This window comes from Protopterus annectens, chromosome 12.part0, assembly GCF_019279795.1.
Source record: "Protopterus annectens isolate FY-2018-M chromosome 12.part0, PAN1.0, whole genome shotgun sequence".
NCBI lineage: Eukaryota > Metazoa > Chordata > Ceratodontiformes > Protopteridae > Protopterus > Protopterus annectens.
Window position 1 is genome coordinate 12,369,178 of NC_056746.1, and position 22,987 is coordinate 12,392,164.

The following is a 22,987-nucleotide window of genomic DNA, read 5'->3' on the forward strand; positions in this document are numbered from 1 at the left end:
GAACATTCCCAAAATCTCTGCATTCTTTCTCTCTTCAGACAGACTTCATTAGCCTGAATTCTCATTTTTATCCCTTTCTGGGAAACGTCACACTTAGTATTTCCTTTTCCAACTATGCTTTACTAAACTGACAAACCTCTAATTTCTGCATAATTAGCTTCATCTGGTTCTTAAAACTCAATAGCTGGCGATTAATTTATTACTTTCCTAAACTTCTGGGCATTTTAGATTCATTAATTCTGTTTTTTTTATATTCACTCAGTGTAACTTTTCAAAAAAACAAAAATGGGGTTCTACAGATGAGAGCAAACACTTATATTACTTTTTGCCCAGATAGGCTGATTATATTACAATACACTGGAATTAAAATCTTTTTCATTTGGTAACTTGGATCAGATCTGTTTGCTTAATACTGAGATTGAAAATGTAGCTGATTTTGAAATAAGCATTTTACTAAACACAACAGTAGCATATACAGTTTTGTAAAGGTTGCAGTGACTTTATTTTGGTGGCCATTATATAGTGACATACCTATACCAACTGTACTCGGAACAGGTCCAAATGTTTTCTTAGACCTCACTATTGCTGGTTCAGACATCAGTGTGGTTGGTGCTTTGTTTTCAGCATAGCGAATTTTCAGTTGCCTAGAACTACAGGAGTCAAATTATTTCCCTGGTAATTTTGAATACCTCAATGCAGAATAAGTTCACATGTTTAGTTTAAGCATATTTATATCTGGATGAGGTACTCCAATGGGAGAAAGAGAACATGATGTATAACTGATAATCTGTAACTTGTGTCTCTGCATTTGTAAAGCCCCTCAGGAGGACCAAAGCTTAAGCTATTGCCCATAGTGTTTCACAGATATTTTAAAACTTTACTGCCCACCTTTGTTATCTCCCTATTAATTCTGTAGTCAAAGTATGTATATCGTTTTCCCCCCGTAAATTCGACAATACATTTAATGGCATTAAAGGTGAGGCTCTTGTTTCTGTACCAGCTGTCATTTCAAGTTAACTCATTCCACAGAGCTTTTGTATCCCTTCTGAAGTTAATATTTCCTAGTTTGGAATCACCACTGTTCTTCACTAACCATAGTCCTAGTCATGTAGTTATATATAAAAGCAAGAATAACCAAAGAGGAATAGTCCCAGCAACGAGTTTAGTGGAAAGTCTACCATACAGGGTAAAAGCACAAACCAAAACCTCCTTACTGCAGCAAAAGGAAGGTCCCAGCAGCCAATCACAAGCCCACAAAAAGCCAAAGCGTAATTAGTAGCTAAGTCCACAATACGAACACTTCTTTATTTAAAAACAGCAAACAGCAAAAATAACGTAAAGCGCTTTTCATCTTACTGGTAGTGAGACTTCCTCAGACAACGTTTCAAGTGTAAAGCAACTCTTTAAATACCCTACCCAATGTCTAATTAACACTCCTTCAATTAATTCATTGAATTAATACCAACCATTTCAATGTGATAGCTTTGCAATTCAGTGTCAAACAATACTGCAATCCTGTTTACATTCACATTTCCAAATGCAATGCTTCAGTCAACAGCTTTAAACCTAAGGTTCTAACAAACCTTCACTAAAATATTAAATCCATATTCAATTTAGTATAATTTTAAACCTCTACGGCTAGCTGGAAACATAACTAGTTAAATGCACTCCGTTACAACTGATACATTCGCAGACTAAAATAAAACGGTTGATGTTACCTGCCTGTCCATACTCGGGTAGTAACCAACATTCTTTTGATAATTATCCAAATTAGAAAAATATTTTTTGTCCTTTAGTCATAAAAAATAGTTGAACTGTTTCTATCATTGTTGACTAATTGTTACAATTCACCAGTTATGAGTATACGTAACAGCACTACGTAGTGGAGTCTGCATTTAAAGCAACAGTACTGTACTTAAGCTCTACTGTAACCTATTCCACAAGAACACCCAAAGCCTGGATAGCGCGGCATGGTCAATTAAACCCATAGCAGTCGGGTGTTCTAAAGTGTTTCACACTTTAAAATAAAATCCTATGCCAATGTTAAAAACTCTTAAACTTCCAAATATATTAAAAATGTTAAAAATGTACATAAAGACCCCTTTAACTACACATAAACATGTAACTGCACATAAGTAAATATGTCCTACAGACATTAAACATTAACAGTTTCAATTCAATCATAGTGATATAGAAAATGTTCAAAAATGTCAAGAAATAATATAAATGTTTGCTAAATAAATGTATTGGACCTAGTCCCCAATCCCTAAGAAAGGTGTCCCCTCAGCTATTTGATCTCCGTCATCTTGCTTAGACTTTTCAGTCTACCACACATCTCGGTGGGCTTGTACAGGTAACCTGCTATTCCTGTTTTTTTTTTTTTTCATCTTCAAACAGTTGTTCACCCATAAAACTATACAGCTATTGATTGTAAGCAGACGTTAATATTATTATTATGTAGGATCATGTAAAATGCCTTGGCAAGATCTAAATAATCTCCACTTATTCAATCTCTCTTCAGATGCCAGTGTTACATCCTCAAAAACAACATCAGACTAATGATAGATGATCTTTTTGTGGTAAATGTAGATCCTTCTGAGTCTGTTAGTGGAAACCAGAAAGTCACCAGTATCTTTTAGGATAAATTAAGTTGCTACCAGTTACATAAGTCTGTAGAGAATAAAAGTTGGGCCTACTGATAGTTATTAGGGTCAGAAGTTGTATCTCTCGTGCATGAGGACCACTCTACATTGAATCCAAATTTTCAAAACATATTTGTTTCCAATACATTCATTAATATAAAAAGTATAATGGTCTTGTATATAATTTCTTATTGTGGATGAAACTGCCTAGAACATTGTCTGGTTTCATGGCGATAATAAATGTCTTTATTGTTATGGTTATTGTCTCATCTATAATGTTTGGAAAGGAGGTCATCCTTGACCAACAGGAGTGCTGTACTTAAAAATTTCATACAAATGGCTCAGAATTTGTCCAGCAGAATGTTTGCAAATAAATGAGGCAGAGATATAATAACATATTTACTATGTAGTACATCCACCGATTTCCACTTTATCTGACATAACTTAAGATTACCTTTTTTTGTTGCTTTTGACGCTAGCCTAATTTTGTCGTTTATCTAACAGATTTGACCACTTTAGCAGGACCTTACAGTATTTAAGTGGGATTGGTCTACTGTGCTAGGATATATTTTGAGGGAGACTTAGGTGCTAGGATATATTTTGAGGGAGACTTAGGATGCTTTCTCTGTTGTAAATGTTATTGAGTTAACTTGGAAAGGTTATTCTTTTGGCTACCAGTAAATTGATAACATCTCAAGTGTAATATTTGTTAGTATAATATCAAGTATATTATTCACCCTGCCAGCACCATGAATGATGTCTCTGTTATTTTCATTAAGAAAATTCAGTATTAATTAAGAGTGTCTGTTGTTGGTGTGGTAATTGTTCTAGTCAATGTCTATATGGTTGAAATCTCCCATTAAAATGATATTACTTTCTCTTTTTTAGTGTAATTATTGATGTGTTCCTGCACCTTAGGTATCCCTCTTTGTGGACACACAACATTATTAGCATAGAATCACTTGGTACATCTCCCCTGAAACACGCTATATACATATATTTGATATTATGGGTACATCTCTCCTGAAACACGCTGTACATATACCTGATATTATGGGTACATGTCCCCTGAAACACACTATACATATACCTGATATTATGGGTACATCTCCCCTGAAACATGCTATACATATACCTGATGTTATGGGTACATCTCCTTTGAAACAAGCTAAACATATAACTGATATTAAGAGTACATCTCCCCTGAAACACACTATACATACACCTGATATTATGGGTCCCTCTCCCCTGAAACACACTATACATATACCTGATATTATGGGTCCATCTCCCCTGAAACACGCTATACATATACCTGATATTATGGGTCCATCTCCCCTGAAACACGCTATACATATACCTGATATTATGGGTCCATCTCCCCTGATACACGCTATACATATACCTGATATTATGGGTCCATCTCCCCTGAAACACGCTATACATATACCTGATATTATGGGTCCATCTCCCCTGAAACATGCTACACATATACCTGATATTATGGATCTACAATTTCCTACTGTCTCTGTAGCCAGCTTGGCAGAAATGAGCATCCTGAGACAATGTAAAAATTGTCTCATGTTTTCTGACAACCACCAAATTCTCAAACTAATACAGTATGTGAGACAAATGGTTGTACGATGGATGCAAGACTTTCACATTCAGCCACCACAAATACTAAACAGGTTATCAGAAACACACATTGCCACACAATACCAGCCATGCACATTACAGGGCAAACACATAGACCTACACATGCCGAGGTTCTAAAAAGTAATATACCCACACCAAAACCTAAAAGGCCTCCCAGATGCAGTAATTACAAGAATCATCCTCAACAGTCTCAAACAGACATTACTAGTACATCATCCACCATGACATATTCAGCATCTATTCACAATGTCTCCATGTCTAAGCCCATAAGGCAGAACTCCACACAATCAAACATTTTGGTCATAGGAGATGCACCATTTGTCATACTGGATCAGGCTGAACAAGGGGATTGTTATGGTCAGTTGCCTACCAAGGGTCAGAATCTGACAGATCACACAAGCACTCAGGTTACTAGACCACAAGTACCAGCATCAGTCATAGTCCATGTGAGAATAAATGAACTAAGATGTACCTCCCTGGACTATATGAAAAGAGACATGGTGGAGCTCTCGAACAGTATGAGCCCAGCATTGAGCAGACTTCAACCTTCTCCAAGGATGTCCTTGTCTACCTCATAGAGCCTTTTTTAAGGAATTGCAAGCCTGATAAGCCATGTGACATATCAAACCAGAAGAATCTAAAGATGATACTGCTCAGTGCCAGGAGTCTAAACAAAAAATTCACTCCTACAAACTCTCTTCACGCTGGAAAATAAAATGTCTGCTTAGTTACTCAGACATAGTTTAAAGCCACAGAGAGCACCCTGGCAGTGCAGGGCTATAATGCCTTCTACACATTTAGACCAGCTACTGCACAGAAAGGGAAAATAGGTGGAGGTGTCTCTGTTTACATCAAAAATCAACATACCTCAAGGCTAGTCACCTCTCCAGAAATACTCCCTTACCATACCCTCCAACTATCTCAATGTTATATTTGTCCATGTCTAGTACAATGTGATCAGACAGGGTCTGAAGTGCCATCATGGTGCTCCTGTCACCATTTGGTTATTTGTGGGTGGACCATTTTTCCAGAATATTGCCTAGTGTAGAGTGTAAAGAGATGGGCCTAAAGTCAGATGAGGATTTGCATGTGGGAACTTTTAGTATGGGTACAGTTAGTGTTGTTTCCCATAGAGAAGGTACAATGTTTTGGGAAAAATATAACACAAGAAATAATTGGAAGTTACCAATGCAGTAAGGGACTCAAGACACTGGAGTATGAAGAAAGCTTTAACTGCTTGACATGTACACTGAAACACAAAAGAGAAAGGCCACATGGTTGCTATGGAACTGATGCATTGTAAATGAGTGTGTGATAACACGAGTGTAGCTAGATATACTCCATGCATGCCAGGGCAAACACTTTTTAAAATATTTTTTTTTAATAAGATGTATTGTTATAAGATTTGTTAAAATACTTTTGTTTGCAGAATGCCTAGTTGTTTGTGAATTTTCCCTTAGGCGTGTCAGTTCAGGTATATTTGTATTGCTATTCTTTTGCACTGAAAAGGTATAAGGTCCAGAAACACGCACTGTCTGTAAATGTTAGGAATGCTACATTCTGGAAGTTGGCATTCAATTCCTAGAAAAAAAATCATTTATGAAGGGAATGTGGAGTTGAGGAAAAGTAGAGGGAGGGAATATTGATAGCATGTGGAAGGGGAGAGCAGTTTAAAACAGAAGTGATGCAATAATACGTCACATAGAGTATTATAAATCCCTGGAACGTATTGCCAGATTCACGAGTACACATTAGAGCAATGGGATTAGAAGAGGGGTGTATGGATGCTTTGAACAAGTGAAATGGTATTTGAGGCAGAAGAGCAGTTGTGAAGGAGGCCTTCTATGAAACTTGAACAGTCCCAAGTCTTCCTTCACCATCTTAGTGTGCACATAATTGTGAATGACATAAAATCACATGGCTCTGACAGACTCATAAGGAAACAGAAATTCAGCAATAATGTATATATAGCAGGAAAGTAACACATTTTAGAAAAGCTTGTGTTAAACATCTAGTTCAAAAATCACAATTTCTTTGGTTTACTTTGCTGCCTATCAGTCATCTGTGATAAATGTACCTTTGTCATTTTAAGTTATGCAGAGAACCTTATATCTTAAACAGCCTCTGATCAAAGAACTTTTTTGTGTTTGATATTTGCTAGTAAAATGTGTGCATCTTGCAGGCCATTGCATAGTTCTGTCACTCTTCCTTTTTTCTTCTGTTACTGTTACCATTCATTATTGGAATATTTCAACACAGTCACTCAATAGCAGAAACAACCTATTTAGTAATTTGCTTATTATGGAACTGCATTGTACTGAGATTTGTCTTTTACCGTGATTTTTTTATTTTGCAGAATTTGTAAACGTATACAGAGGCAAGAATAATTTGCTTAAGTGAGCTCTGACTGAAGCCATGGTTGGTGAGAACAGAGATTTGGCGGGTGATTTCCAAGCCCAGTTCAACGATGTTTTGACCAGGCTGCAGTCTAAGCAGCTGTTCCAGTCAGATTGGGACATCGCAGCCTTCGCCATCTTCTTCATCTTCATAGGTAAGACGAAATGTGAACAAGTGGCTGGTAACTAGAACTAATTAATCACTACAGTGCCTTGAAATGGATAGCTGTAGTTCTCTCTTAACATGTTGTTAACTAGTTGATTCTTAACATAAGCCATAACCATGTTGTAAACCAACACAGTTTAAAAACATGCATTTATCGTCTTTAAACAATATCTCCATAGAATTACTGTTTTTCAGCTACTCATCTTTTTTCTTCTACTTTGAGGGCTTTCTTTCCCAAGCAATGTATTCCCTTAGAAAAAAGCCTATTCAAATGAAAAACCCTTAATTTATTATATTAAAAATTATGAGCTTCCCAAGCTCTATGGTATAGAAGGATAAAGTCCTAACTATCAGAGGTGGGGGACACTGGTGGTCTAGTGGCCTTTTCACTCCCTTCAAGAGTACGGTTGTGGGTGAAACAGCTGTAATCAGAGAAGTGGGCTTCACTTACCAAGCCAGTGATGTCAGCCATCTTAGTACATGGGTGGGTGAGGGGGCATCGTAGACCACTGTAATGATGGGAGTGCAGAAGTCAATCACCAAGGGGAAGGATTAGGGCCTAAGACAAAAAAACATCCTCATGACTGCAAGAACGATGTTCCATGTCCTACATGGTACAAATGGGCTGATTAATCACATGGGATGATAGCTGGCAAGCAGCAGGGCCAAAACTCTAATTTCCCCCAGTATTGCATAATGTCACTGATTTTGCCTCATATTTTTAGTCTGTTCCTCATAACATTTGTGATATTTTGGCAGAGTGCTACGGACTTGAAGTCAGCAAATAAAGTAATTCATTTGAGTTTTAGACTTCATATCCTTCAAAAATGTATGGTAATGCAAACTTTGTTGTTCTAGCAACTTTCTAAGTATACAAGAACAATATTTGTAATCTTCCATGAATTTAGGTGTCTTGTTGGTCATTATTTTTTGGCTTTACCCCTGATTCCTGCACTGAACATTTGACATCTATAAGCAGGGAGGGGTAAGAAACAAAAATCATGCAAAAAATGTGAATCACTGCAGTTGTACATTACATTTAAATAAACACTGTTGTTTTTATATTCACATATTACTGCTTACATCTGTGGATTTTTCTCTATATATCATTTATCTTTGATTTAATCATCATCAGTATTATTAGTTGGTTTATAAATGTATTTTATCTGCATTAACCACATTAAACTGATGTCAAAAAATCTGCTGTGAATGTATTCATTGCATAGGGATGCATTGAGCTTCACATTTTTTATCTACCCAATTTATACAGCTGTATTGTAAAACCGTCACTTAAATTCTGTCATTTCTCTAAGTATTTGCTTAAGAACAGCTTTATTAATGAATAAACAACAAAACAGATTTCACATAAAGCTCAAGTGAATGTTAAAACATGTCATAGCTGAAAGTGTTTCACTTTTAAACTGCTTTTCTATGATGGTTCAAGGCTAAATGCAAAAGAATCTTAAGATAAAAAAATGTCTAAGTTTGTTTGCAAGTATTTATTTTATTTTGTTTTATTTAGCCCTTGTTTACCAGTATAATCCAACTTTGTTAAGTATGATCCCATTTCAGGGGAGGCCCAAGAAGAAAATCTTCACATATTGTACAATCATTAAAATATTTAAAACAAAAATTGGAGAATTCTAATCATGTTAGGGGCAGTCACTGAATCCTCAGATGATACCCGAGGGCTTTGGCTGAATATGCCTGCAAGTTAGGGGCAGTCACTGAATCCCCAGATGGTACCCGAGGGCTTTGGCTGACTATGCTTGCTAGTTAGGGGCAATCACTGAATCCCCAGATGATACCCGAGGGCTTTGGCTGACTATGCCTACAAGTTAGGGGCAGTCACTGAATCCCCAGATGATGCAGCCATTCTGCTGGAAGATTTCTCCCAAACAAATAAGTGCCAGAATCATGGACTGAAACTAAATGCCAAAAAATGGGTTATTATATCATTTAGGAAGTCATCTACCCAGGGAACAGCAACACCAAGAGTTAGCCTAGTTGTTTAGGATTTGAGGACTTATGTGGAGAGTGACCTAACTTTTGACCAAAGTGTTTACACTGTCATAAGAAAGATCTATATCACATAATTTATAAAAAAAGGAGTGCATCTAGCGCTAGAGATGTCATTGTTCCCCTTTACTGAGCCCTCTTTAGCCCAATCATTGTCTACAAAGCTCTTTAGCCCAATCATTGTCTACAAAGCTCCTTTTGTATGTATCTGTCCAGAAACATGCAACAATTGGAACACCAACCGAAATTCCTTTCCAAACAGATACCAAGACCTAACTAATATGTCCTACATTGACTGACTGAAAGCCCTGTGGCTATACTTGGTATCTTATTGACTGCTAAGAGGTGACCTGTGTCTGGCAAGCAAGACATCCTCCAAGCCAATAATGATGGACCTACTGCACATCAGCAAGTCAAATGGCATCTGAAATAGTCTAGGGAGCAGTTTGTAGGGACAGTTACATCTCACAAGGTACCACTGCTCTAAAACAGACTCCCATTCCACATAAAACAAAGCTCATCCCTGTACATGTTCAGGAGTAACTTGGATTTATGGATAGGTAATAGAAATTTTACCCCAGGACTGCTCCTTGTACTACTTGTAGATAGAGGCAGCTCCTTAATGCTTTATCGGACATATGGGTCCCCTCAAATTAATTATGGTATGATCTCAGTTATTCTTACTGGGGTAATATACACGTATTAACCATGGGATGGGTAAGGCCAATCTAACACCAAATGGAATAGGTTAATTCAAACACCAAAGGGGAAACTGGCTATGCTTAAAATGGCCCAAAAGGGCAGCTAGCCTAGTAATTACCTATGAACATATAAGATTATTCATAAAATAGAATAGACAAAAACATATCAGACATTATATACAGTACAAGAATCCATATCTAACTTTCACAGGAAATGAAGGGGTTAAGGAGGACTGATGGGTGGGGCAAAAAGCATCCAAAAAGGCATCAAGGACTAAAGAATTAAGACAACATTCTCTTAAAGATTATTTCACTTTGTACTGCTAATATTTCAGTTTATTCTATGTGTTGACAACAGAAACACCAGTATACTTCCATGGATAATTATACAAAGAGAGCTGTAAAACTAAACACATTTAAGCAATTTAAAGCAAAGTGCCTCAGATGTGATTCTAAAGATTAAATTTGAGTCCTACTGTTAACAGAAAACAATAAAAAGCTATTAAGGAAGAAAACAAATGAAAGCATACCCAGAATAAATGCAAATGAAAGCATACCCAGAATAAACACCCATTCTACTAATCTTAAGTCAAATAAACCAAAATATATGAAGAAACTGAGGGAGTTTTTCTTTAAAAATGTTACTAACCAAAATATGTACATTGAGCACTACAAATCAGCAAACGTTAGTAAAAAAAAAGATGGCTCAAGGTATAAAAGGAATCAGTGATAGGAGTGTGTGTGTGTGTGTGTGTGTGTGTGTGTGTGTGTGTGTGTGTGTGTGTGTGTGTGTGTGTCTGTGCGCGCGTTGTATTGTATTGATTACTCATTTGTGTTTCCATTAGATCAGTTGGGCTTCACCCTTGTGGTTTTAACTCCAGCAGTCATGGGTAAATATGGCACAAGCCTGTATCCTCACCATTTGACTTTTGCTTAGGTATATTACAGTATAATATAGAAAACTAAGTGTAATATAGTACATTAATGCATGGCATAGTATAACTTCATAGATTAATACTAGGCCATTGATCCAGAAGACCACTTGTAGCCTAGTCACAATATTGTAGGTAGCCATTAACATCACTAACTTATACCTAGTTTTGGCCCCTTTCAATGAGGACTTGAGTAGCCAGACCTAGTGTGTAGTTACAATTGTCCATCCATTCGTCCAGGTTACTCTTAAAAAGGGTCAGGGAGCTACTTTGCAATGAACGGCTATTCTATAAAAGATTCTCTGATATACATATGTATCTCACCAGCAGGTTGTATATCTATGTTCTGGTGGAAGTTAAAATCTTTGGAGCTGGTATTATTAGTTTTGCAGATGTGCCGCAGGTCACATATGGCTGGATCTTTTAGGGCTCTGTAGGCAGGGTAGAGGTCACCTCTCAAGAGTCAGTAGGAAATAGAAAAAAAAAGAGAGAGAGTGCTTTAAGGTAGTCTAGGTAGCTCAAGGAAGACGTCTCTGATTATCTTAGTGAGAAAATACTGCAGCCTCTTAGGCTGGGTCATATTCTTTGGCAAGTACATACCAAAGGAGCCATTATTGTCTATTATGGACCTGATGAGGGAGGGGTACAAAGGGATGATAACTCCCTTAAATCTGAAAGAAATACTCGGGTGATTAGTCTGGGTAGGTAAAGGGATTTTCTAACAGTGGATATATGGGGGGGACTTTTAAGATGGCTGCATAGTGAGTAACAAATTAATTTCACCTCTCCTAGTGTGAAAACAAAAACTCAGAAAAGGGCCAGTGAATTCATGTTTTGGAGAAATTTGAGTAACTGGCTAGTAAGTGCACTGCCTGGATGCCAGCAAAAAAAAAAAAAAAAATTCAGAAAACCTGAAAGAAAATCAGTCACAAAAGGTAAGGAGAAAACAATGGTTGAGAAGCAACCTGCAGCTGTTTAGCTAAAAAGTATTTATTTATTTATTTGCCTTTGCTTACTGGGAAAGTCTGACTGGGTAATACCCTTTTTCACTAGAGGCCCGGGGAGAAAAGCTCCATTTGCTTACTTATTACATTATATTAAGTTCCGGTTAAACATAAAGTAATTACATTTCTATTTACATTTATACACAGACAATAGTTACATTTATATAGCCTAAGATTTTACAGAGGTGGAAGTTACTGCAGAGAAAGCCCATATGCGACTTAGTGGATTGTAAAGGCAGCAGTTACATATAATAATTTTGTCATTTCAATGAGAGGTTGAGTGCATTATGTTAAAGGAGAGCATTTGGAGAGTATCGTACAGTCAACAGTCTCAACCTTGAGATGAGCATATGCAGGACCAGAATTGGTTAAGATGTTTAAGCAGTAATTTAAAATGAGTGAGTTTGTCAGAGAGTTTTATTTGTATGGGAATACTATTCCAGAGTTTAGCAACATATAGGGAGTACAGCAAGTCTCCTGCAACATCATTTTACTTATTTGTAAGTTATAAGAATTTGTTACTAGTGTGGTGGTCCCTTGCTGGAAAGTAGGTCATTAATAAGTTATGTAGTGCAGGGCAATTTTCTGGATGATGAATTTGTATGCTGTAGTTAGTTGTCAATATTTTAAGCAGTTGTGTAGTTAAAGCCAGTTTAATTGCCTTAAGCTATGACAATGGTGGGCCCTATCAGGGAGATAAGCAGTTCAAGCTTGAGCACTGGTGCCAGACATGACTTCCAGTAATCTAAAGGAAAAAATAAGTTAAATGTGCTCAGAGCTGATTAAAATAAATGCAACATTGAAGAAATGTATCAACTCAAATAACAAAAGGCTGGAAAAAGTGGAAGATATTCAGATGAGATGATAAAACTGCAAAAATCAAAGGTTCACATGAGGAAAAGACTGGCTGATTATGAAACTGCTCAAGATTGCTCAAGAAGAAATGTTTAAAAAATGGTAAAATTAGAGGACAGAACACATAGGCAAAAACTGAGATTTTCTGCTGTACCAGAAAAAATGGTAGGAACAAACTCTATTAGTTTTATGAAGACAAATAAGCAACTGGACTGATATTTTACAGCAGGAGGTTGTTAATTGGAAGAGCACATAGCGCATATGCTCCAAACCTGGCATGAGAAAGCAACCCAGATCTTTAATAGTAAAGATGCAATCTTACCAGCAGAAGGAGTTGATTCTGACAAAATTATGACAGAAGGAGAAAGTACTGAAAGTGGGAGACAAGAGTGTTTGAGGAAAATGATTACTCACTGTACACCAGGCAGAAGAGGTTCAATTTATTCCAGCAATAAGGGAATGTTGAGAAGCAGGTGTGAAATTCAAGCTGCTGTATTAACTATTTTCAGAATATTTTTTCTTGGATGGTCAAAATTATTCTTTAATGCAGAACATGCTAAGGAGGAAATACAAAGTTTGTCCAACAAAAAATGTTGCCAAACAGAATGGGATTCTGTTTCTTATTCTTCTGATAACAAAGCCCATAAAGAGACTATGCAAGTGAAACATTTTCCAATGTTCCAAATGAAAATGCTTAGAAACAGAAAATATTTCAAGGGTTGACTAGAAGAACCAGGAGTACATTGGAAATGAACCAGAGACTGAATATGGGGGGTTCATATCACATTATCGAAAGCCGATAACATCGAATACCACAATGTCGAACATTATGCATGGAACGCTAAAAATAGCGAAGCTGCAGAACATCGAATTCTTTCCTAGGGAAAGAATTTGGTTGTCCATTTCTGTGGCTTCGCTATTTTTAGCACTGAGGTGGAAAGTTACGGAGGTTCAGGTAAGTGTGTGATTGTGTGGACATTAGGTTTAGGGTGCGGGTTATGTGGGTTAGGGTGCTGGTGAGGTGAGTGTGCGATAGTGATAGAGTTTAGGGTTAGGGGCAGGTTAAGTGAGTTAGGGTTAGAGCGTGGGTAAGGTGAGTGTGCAATAGTGATGAACCTTAGGGTTAGGGTTGAATTAAGGTACGTGGATAGATAGTAGTGTTTGTATAGTTTAGTGTAGGGTTAAATGTATGATTTTAAGTGTGTGGATTGCTGTTTTTGATGTGCCTGTGTTGTGTGAATGTGTTTCGGAAAAGCAAATTTTTTACCTGGGAAAAAATTTGCTGTTCTGAATGTTCGATATTGTGTGCTTTAGATTATTTAGGTTTGATTAAATTGTGTTCATTGTTTTCAGCTTTCGATATCGTGATATAAAGATGATATGGGAGATGGAGATCTACAGGAAGAAAACCAGCAACTAAGAAATTAGTCAATAAATGTGAGATTAAAAAGCATTACTTATATTTGTGAAGTATGATGGAATAAGAAAACCTGGAAGTACTGGAATTTTTGACTTTGTTAAACTTGTAGGGGCTCCAAAGCAAATGCCTTACTTCAAGTCATTAAAGGCTGGAAGAAGATTTAGGAGGGGAGAGGAAGGAAGGAAAGAGTTCACTGTAAGTAAAACAAAATTTTGCTGTTCACAGTACAGTAAACTCTTGGTTAACCAGCACCCATGGGGATTGGTAGATGCCGGGCAACTGTAGTTTCTGGTTGCTTGAGAGCTACCTATTAAAAATAGGCCTGATTAATACTGTACCCTATACTGTTTATTTGGTTTGACTTGTTCTTAAGTTGTTGAGAGAGGGAATTTATTCCTATCTTCCTTTTTAAAACTCTAAAAATGTAAGGTATATTTCTGAGGGGGGGAATAGAAACTGCAACACATGAAAATTGTACTCTATTTCTTCATTTTTTTTCTGATTGCTTGAGAGTTTCGGTTGCAAGAATTCTGGTCAACTGAGAGCTTACTGTATTTTTATGCTACATGGCATATACTGCATGCTGCTATAAAGTAAAGGTTTTTCAGTTAATTTTGTGTGTAATTGGGATATTAAAGTAAACAGTTGCACCTATTTTCTCCTTCTTTCTTGATCAGTAATAAGAGATGCAGGCACTGCAATGTAAAAGGAGAAGAAAGTCTGGACAAAAGGACATGATATAAGTAAAATTGATATGCCTTTTCTTATTTCTGCATAGTGGAATGCCTGGATTAAGGCCCTTTTCTTGATTTAATAACACGTTTTAGTGGGAAGCAAATAAATAAAAGAATACAGAATATAATGAATACTGAATAGTGGTTCCATCTAGCACATACATGTTTATAATGCAATATGTGAAGTGGAATACAACTGTGTATCTGGTTCTCATGTTTTTATGGAGACAATCTGATAAGCGGGCAATAAAAACAGAATACTTCTTTCTTTTAATTGCTAGGTAATAATGTTTTCTGAAAGCATTCAAGTTGTTTTTTCATTTGGTAGAGGAACAAAGATAAGACAAAAACAGGCCACACTTGGTGGAAGTAGAAGCACAGACTGTATCTTACATCCTAGCAAGAATAACCTTCATTATAGGTTAATTTAAGCCTGTAAGTGTGTCTGTCAATCTAGGGCAAATGTTCCTATTAGGAGGATTAAACTTTATTATTTGAAGATATACATAGTTTTGTGTGTTAAGGTGATAGAGGGTGTTCTGGAGGTGTGTTTTTTTGGGGGGGTTCATTAAAACAAAAAGTTTTGTAAGATATGACATAGGTTCAAATGGATATGTCAAGAAACACCTGTATAAAAGATCGACCTGCCAAACATTAGTGTATGCATGTAACATAAAAGCTGAAGCTACTCTTTTTAAAAAACACTTTAATACATAAGTTGGAATAAAACATTCTTACCATAAAATCACTTATCTACCAGCCAACCAGCCATGCACAACCTCTTTTCCTATTTTTGCACATGGGGTTGGGGCTGTCACTTCAATAATGACAATCAACTAGAGCCAAGGTTCACACCACTGAGTGGCTAGCCCTGCCATAGTTCTTCCATACCACATACTCACTCACACACAGCTATGGCCAGTTTAGAGTGTACAGTCCTCCTACTGCATGTCTTTGGAATGTGGGAGGAAACCAGGGCACCAGGAGGAAACCCATATTAACACAGGGAGGGCATGCACAGTCTTCACAAAAATATGAATGGTCTCACAGACATATACAAAAAAGAAAGAGTAGTGAACTATATTAAAAATATAGAATGCAAGTAGCTACTCTACAGGAGACACATTTGGAAAGAACTGAGCATGTGAATTTGATAAAGAAATGGTTTCAGGATGGTTATTCAGCAGCATATGTGGGACAAATAAAAATTGGAGCACTTATATTAATTGTGAGAGGAACACCAATAATGATAAAAGAAGAAAAAAGATAATAATGTTAGATTTGTAATAACAAGGGGCTACTGGCAAGGGAGGAGGATTACACTGGCATGTATTTATATTCCACCTAAAACTGCTACAGTGGAGCTTAAGAAAATTATGGGAGAAATAATCAGCTTCCAACAGGGAATATTACTTATAGGAGGGGACTAGAATTTGATTTGCAACAGTGAAAATGTATCGAGGGTGGGGCTAGAAAGGAAAATATAACAACAGAGGGTAGATTTTTGAAGATATTTGGTACGGAAGATGTGAATTCAGTAGTAGGAGTTTGGAAAGAATTTACATATTATTCCCTAAGGTACAAAATCTGGGCTAGGCTGGACAGAAATTATATTTCACAGGAATATGGGCATTTAATTAATAGTTTTGATATAGATCCAATAGCTATTTCAGATTGTGTGCCATTAATAAGTAAAAATAAAAATGCAGGGTAATGAAATAAAAATAAGACACTAGAGCTTCCCCACCTATCTGTTAAAAAGACAGGAATTTAAGAAATGGTTAGTGGAAATTATTCAGGATTTATTAAAGAAGATAGAAATTTCTTCTGAAAATATAGCCAAGGGGTGGATAAAATTAAAATTGAGTTTAAAAATAAGATGGAAATAAAAGAAAGAGAGATATGCTTAAGAAATAACAAGAATTATTTAGAGGGATTAACAAAGGTTAACATAGTACAGAACAGAGGAAATCTCACAGAACAAGAAGAAGCACAATTGCAGATTTCTAAACAAAAAATAAGGGGTTACCTCAATAGTATGCATGAGTTTAGAAAGATTGCTGTTAAGCAACTGTTTTTGATGATACCTTCAGAGCACAAACAATTTAGTACAATAGCTCAGACAACAGGAAGTAGAAAGGGTTGTTGCCAAGCTTAGGGAGCCCATAACAAGGAAAATAACCAGAGATCCTGTAGGGTATTAGAAATATTTTGCAAATTTTATGAAAATCTGTGTAAAGCAGAGAAATGTGGAAATCAATAAAAAGTACAAATGGAAATGTTTATGGAAGAATTAAATATGAGGCTCAATTACTAACAGTTAGGATAGGAGTACATTTGATAAAAATGGTGATGTATAACCAATCTACTGTAAAGTCCTCAGGAATTATTGGACTCTTGTGGATGTTTGAAAGCTAGGCGTGAAGAAAGTGATAAAGATCTGGAAGGTTTTCTTTAACAGTATTTTAAAAGGAAGAGAAGCACCAACATCCTGGAAGAAAATGATGGTGGCTGTAACACCTGAAGATGGCAAAGATCCATCAGATCCAGCTTCATATAGGCCCATTTCAATTCTAAACCATGATTATAAAGTATTTATGCCTATAATGGCTAAACAAATGGCAAAGGTCATGCCAAAATCAATAGATATGGAATAATGTGGTTTTGTGGAGGGGAGGCAAACATTTGATAACATTAATAGAACAATGATGATCTAGACAGAAGCAGAATGTAAGAAAATACACGGATTTTGATGGGTATTGATGCAGAGAAAACATTTGACAGAGTAAGCTGGGATTTTCTGAGTAGGGCAATGGAAGCATTTACATTCCCTGATAAAATTATAAGGTTGTTTAGGGGGGTACATGAGGAATCGGAGGTGAAAATTAAAATGTGGGGGTTCCTCTCTGATAAGTTCTGTTTGAGTAGAAGAACCAGGCAGGGGAGTCTTGTTTCCCCTTTGTTATTTACGTTATATTTAGAACTACTGACAGAAAATAAGGGACTCGAAATTCAAGGATATAATTGGTATGGTAGTCAAGAAAATTTGGCTTTATTTGTAGATGGTATAATTTTATACCTGACAAAACCAGAAAAGGACATTCCAGGGTTATGGAAAATTCTGAGACAGTTTCAGGTATTTTTATGAAAGTAAAATAAAGGCAATAGCCATAGACTATGTACCCATACATGAACTGGTTCAGCAATGCCCATATTTATAGAGACATGATAAAATGAAGTACTTATGAGTATGGATTAAAAGGGATTCTGTTTTTGCAGCTAAGGATAGGTGGGAAGACACTAAACAAAAGATAATACAAAAATTGAGAAATTGGAAGCTCTATTTTATGGATACATGCAGTGGAAATGATTTTAGTCCCTTTAGTTTTATACACAGGTCAAGCATATTTTTTATCAATCAGAGGAGAAATTGTGGCTAGCAATTAATAAAGAGGTGAAGGATTTTATCTGGGAGGAGAAGAGAGCAAGTGTCAAGTAGAATAAGTTGATCCTTCCATTAGAATAAGGCAGTTTGGGATTACTTTATTTGAACGGGGTATTTCAGAGGTACATAGTTAAGGTTCCTATATATAACACGAGCAGAAATCTGTAATTCAAAGAGGAAAGAGATTATGATATAATGGGAAGAACCTCACAAAACAAGGAAATACTGGGATTTTGATGCAGATCCTTAAGAAGAATAACAATAATCACACCGAATATTATATTCATAAAGCAGCAGAAAATATTCTCAGAACTAAGCCAACACAGGGATGGAGAAAGGAGTTTTTCCTGAGGGATGACTGTAATTAGAGGTACAGAGAATATTCAAGATGGGGTGAAGTTTACCAGAGAAAACTGGCAAAGGAACAGAGGTATTGGGAGCAAATAATTAGAGAGGGAATGGTAATAGAATGGGAAGAGGCCAATAATTAATTTGGACTGTAGGCCAGAGACTACCTACCCTATCATGGAGTGATATCACAGTACAGGCAAAGAGAATGAAATAGAGGGATCCTAAGTGAAAGACCAGCAATGCTAGAGTTTTTAGTAGAATCTTAAAACAAAAGCTCCTGTTAAAAAAGGGATGATTAGTAGGGCATATAAAATATTGCATAACTGTAGGATTACATCAGAGGAGGTTAGAAAGGATTGGAAAAGCAATTCACAAAGAAACAATGGTGGATATATGTATGGCTCCCAAATATCCAACAAAGTCTAGAAGATTTAGGTTCTTTGCTTGGAAGTGTTCACATAGCTACTTTTATACCCCAAGCAGACTAAATAGAATTTTTCTTCAGGTAGATTGCAAATGTTGGAGGTATGATGGGGAAGAAAGAAGCAATTGGGAAGTATTTTTTTGTGTGTAATGTTGGCAGACTTTAAAAATTCCTTGCAGACTACTCCAACAGAAATAGTGAGTTGTGAAAATTTTTTTTGAGCTATGATACAGAATCGGAATTGTTAGATCATAAGGCCTTGGTGAGTTTAATTTTGATGGCTGCCAAAAAAGCAATTACTAAAAATGGATATCAAAGTCTAAACCACCTATACTAGAAGTAGGGAATATAGTAATAATGATGAAACAACTGGAAGTGAGATCTTTATAAAAGGGCAGGAGCAAATTACATAGAAAAATGGGAATTGTGGGAACAATGCATGCAGAGTAATGCCTTTGAGGAGGAATGAGGTTTAAGGGAAGGCAGGAACTGGATGAGCTTTGTGGTGCTTGACCGGATAGATTATAACAGATGTATAAAGTTTGTAACTGAAAATATGTCAATATGGTTTGTTTTCATTTATATAAATGTATGGTTGCCTGTGTCATGAGATAATTTAATAAAGCTGTTTCCTGTTTCAAAAAAAACAGTGAATACATGTTGATCAAAGGATAGTTTGTCAATGAACATGCCCAAGTGCCTAATGGCTGAATCACCATTTGTGGTAGGTGCATGAGTGCGTAGTTTTGCCAAAGGGCAAGGATGCATTTCTTTGCATTTTGTTTTAGTATGAGCTCCAGGTACCACTTATTGGTATGTGCTAGTTTCTGCTGAAGAATCTGCAAGTCAGATGGGGAGGATAGCTCCAGGTTTGCAGTCATCTGGAAGCTTGGTCATTCACAGCCTCTGATGTCAGCATTGATATCACAGAAGTAAATACCAAAGAGAAGTCTTCCTAGAACCAATCCCTGGGGGACATCTCTTGTATATACTCTTTTCAAAGAGAGCATGCCTCTAATGCTAATATGTCTGTTAGCCAGTTAGCAATCCAGCAGGTAACATAAATGTCTACATTTAGTTTGATTAAATTATCAATATTGTTAGAATGTGGGATGGCATAAAAGGCCTTGGCCAGGTCCAGGTAGGAAGTGTGAACAGATCTGCCTGGGCCTGATGCATCAGAAGCCCAACAGGTTCAGGAGGCAGGATCTGTCTTTAACAAACCCAAACTGGCTTGTGTCCAAAGCTTATAGATTACCTATGTCCTTCTTAATGAGTTCCATAATGCTATGTAACATTGTTTTACAGATATGAGTGATGTCTAAAGTTTTCTAGATCAGTAGTAGATCCTCCTTGTGAAGTCAAATGACCACTACAGTTCTCCATTCCTCAGGCAGAAATCAAGTGGAGAGGCTAGAGCTGAATAAGTTTAGTAATGAGTCTATCAGACAGTCCAGTACTGACAAGAAGGTGTCCTGGTACCTTTTCAGGACACATGGAGCAAGTGTTTTTGCCCATATAGAGAGCATTAAGGGCTTGCTTTTAGGTGATCAGAAATAGTTTCATGGGTGTGCTAATAAGCTGAGGAAAGTTAGGGAGAGGTATGGGAGTAACGCTAGAGTTGCATTTGTCCACTAATATGTTGGATATGTTCTCAGGGAATGAGTAGGCATTGTTATGTATTAGCTCCGAGAACTGATGGACATTACCTCCATGCTTTGTGATATAACTGAAGAAGGCTTTGCGGTTGCCCTTAGCAGAGATAGCAATTTTCAATTATTTACTTTTGGAAGATTTAATTTTATTTTTGAGTTTTTTATTGACCTTTTTGAGTTCAGCTCTATATAATGGGGTGTTAAGTTTGCTTTTAAGGGCTATGAGTTTCTTCACCTCATTGTATATTTTTGTTTATACTGTGGTTCAACCATAAGGGTTTATTCTTGAATTTGGCATTGTATTTATGCCTTATGGGGACAGCTGCACAATGCATGTTTTCAGGTGGGCATAGAAATTATCTATAAATGTGACAGCATGTCATATGGGGTCATCAAGCTAAGGAGACTTCTTAAATTTCATTAGGTCACCAGCTAGCTGGATTATGTTTGCATTAGTGTAGTCTCTAAAGACAGAAGGGTTTTGTGGTGAGTCAGGCTTTATAGTGAGTGTTACTGACTGCTGGTCAGATTTGATTAGTGACATAACTGTAGATGTTGAGCAGAGGGTGGCAATACTGGTTAGAACCAAGTCTAATATTTTTGAACCCCTAGTTGGGATGTGAACCCGGGACCTAGTATTAATAAAATTCAGGAATCATTGTACACATTTATTCGAGGTGGTGTAGGTTTCCCACTTAATAGAGGGCTAGTTGAAATCTTCCAAAAGAATAGTGCTAGGCTTCATAGGACAAGATGTCAGTTTGTTTAGGTATCCCTAGTGAGCTGCAGGTAACATGGAGGGGGTATGGTAGTTGGCTATGATAAGGTATGGAGTTCCATTTACTGTGGAAAAGGGTATGAAGAGGTTCAAAGTTGTCCTGGTTAAAGAGTATGGATGCCAGATTGTTAGGAATATGGGAAGGAAAGTACAGAAAAGTAGACCTGCCTAACCTAGGGAGAAGACATCTTCTGTCTTAGAAATACAGGTGGTTGTGCAACCTCTAGATGTAATTCGAACAATGAACCTTGACAACAACAGGGGGGAATATCCAGACCAATCACACACAAGCTGTAGTGTGAGAGACCTAGAGATGCTTTTAATAAAATAACTGTTTTAAAAATGTCCTGAGCAATAACCCCCTCTTAGGAGAGCAGTAGTAGCTGCATTACCTTTATTGAATACAGTCTGACTTTTATACATTGTCCTGACATGAGTGAAGTGAATTCAGTGTACTAGCCACTTTGAAAGGTTTGTTTTGGCACTGGTAATCCTTGTTTGTTTTCACAGCTCATTTGACTCTCTGAAATATCTGGTATCTGTCTCTGTAGTGCCTCAATTGCTCATGTACATGTAGGGAGTGCAAGATCCTTTTGTCCTTATTCTGGGGACCAGGGAAGAAGACTGGAAGTTGAATAGAGTAGTTTGTTACTTCTTTAGTGACTTTTGGTATAAACAAGGGATTAGTGTACAGGGTTACCCTGTCCTATGGAACTGCGAAAGGTTTAGAGACTCTGCTAGCAGATGGAGAGGCAACAGCTATAAAGAAAACTGTTTTCCAAGTAAGGCATTTTAGATGTGCAAAAGCAGCCGATTCAAAAGGTGATAAGGTTAGTTTTCCAACACAAATCACAGGTTCCCCGTTTGGGTCACTCTCCCTCCTGGGAGTCTTCAGATGGAGTATGCCCTTTAGGAACTGCTTCAGTGGAGGTATGGAATCTAGTGTGAGGGGGATGCAGTTTAGACAAGCAGGCAGAAGCAGCTGAGAGGTATACCCTCAGAGTTGGTTTTATGCAAGCTTTTTGTTGGAATGCATTGTGCTGGTGTATTTCTAAGATGAAATGCTGTTTCTTGTAGGCAGCAGTACTCCTCAGCTGAGATGTGGGTTAGATTAACAGGCTGTATGGTTTTCTAGCATTTTCCAGCTGAAATACTAGCTGTTTTCAATGTGCTGCATAGTACTGCATTACTCTGCAGTAGTGAGTTGTATGGCACTAATGTGGTCTTCAAATAAGCTGCAGCTTCTGTGAGTGGGTTGTAGGAACTATGGTTTTATCTGGGTCTCTAGTTCTGTGATTGGGCTGTGTGTTATTGTGGTATACTCCTTATCTGATATCCCAGTTCTGTGATCCAGTTGTATGGTACCATGACACTCCTTATATGGGATCATAGTTCTGTGATTAGGCTGCAGGGTATTGTGATAAATTTTACATGGGATCCCAGTTCTGTGATTGAGCTATATGACACTGTGGTGCTCCTTAACATGGATCCTAGTTCTGTGACTGGGCTGTATGCTAATGTGATACTCCTTCTGGGATCCTAGGTCTGTGATTGGGCTGTAAGGTACTGTGGTACTCCTTAACTACAAGCTTAGTTCTGTGATTGGGCTGTATGTTACTGTGGTATTCTTTAAATGGGATCCTAGTTCTGTGATTTGGCTGTGTGGTACTGTGGTATTCTTTATGTTGGATCCTAGTTCTGTGACTAGGCTGCATATTACTGGGATACTCCTTTACTGGGATCACAGTGCTGTGAATGGCCTGCATGCTACTGTGGTATTCATCATCAAGGGTCCAAGCTCTGTGATTG

General features: G+C 37.2%; 1 protein-coding gene across 1 annotated transcript in view; it reads left to right on the top strand.

The window, feature by feature from the left end:
• Positions 1-22,987, top strand: part of SMIM22 (small integral membrane protein 22) — a 75,616-nt gene that overhangs the window by 23,136 nt on the left and 29,493 nt on the right. The window contains exon 2 of the mRNA XM_044089054.1: positions 6,655-6,849. Coding sequence (XP_043944989.1) covers positions 6,714-6,849 — 136 coding nt within the window. The 5' untranslated portion in view covers positions 6,655-6,713. The remainder of the gene's footprint in view (positions 1-6,654; positions 6,850-22,987) is intronic.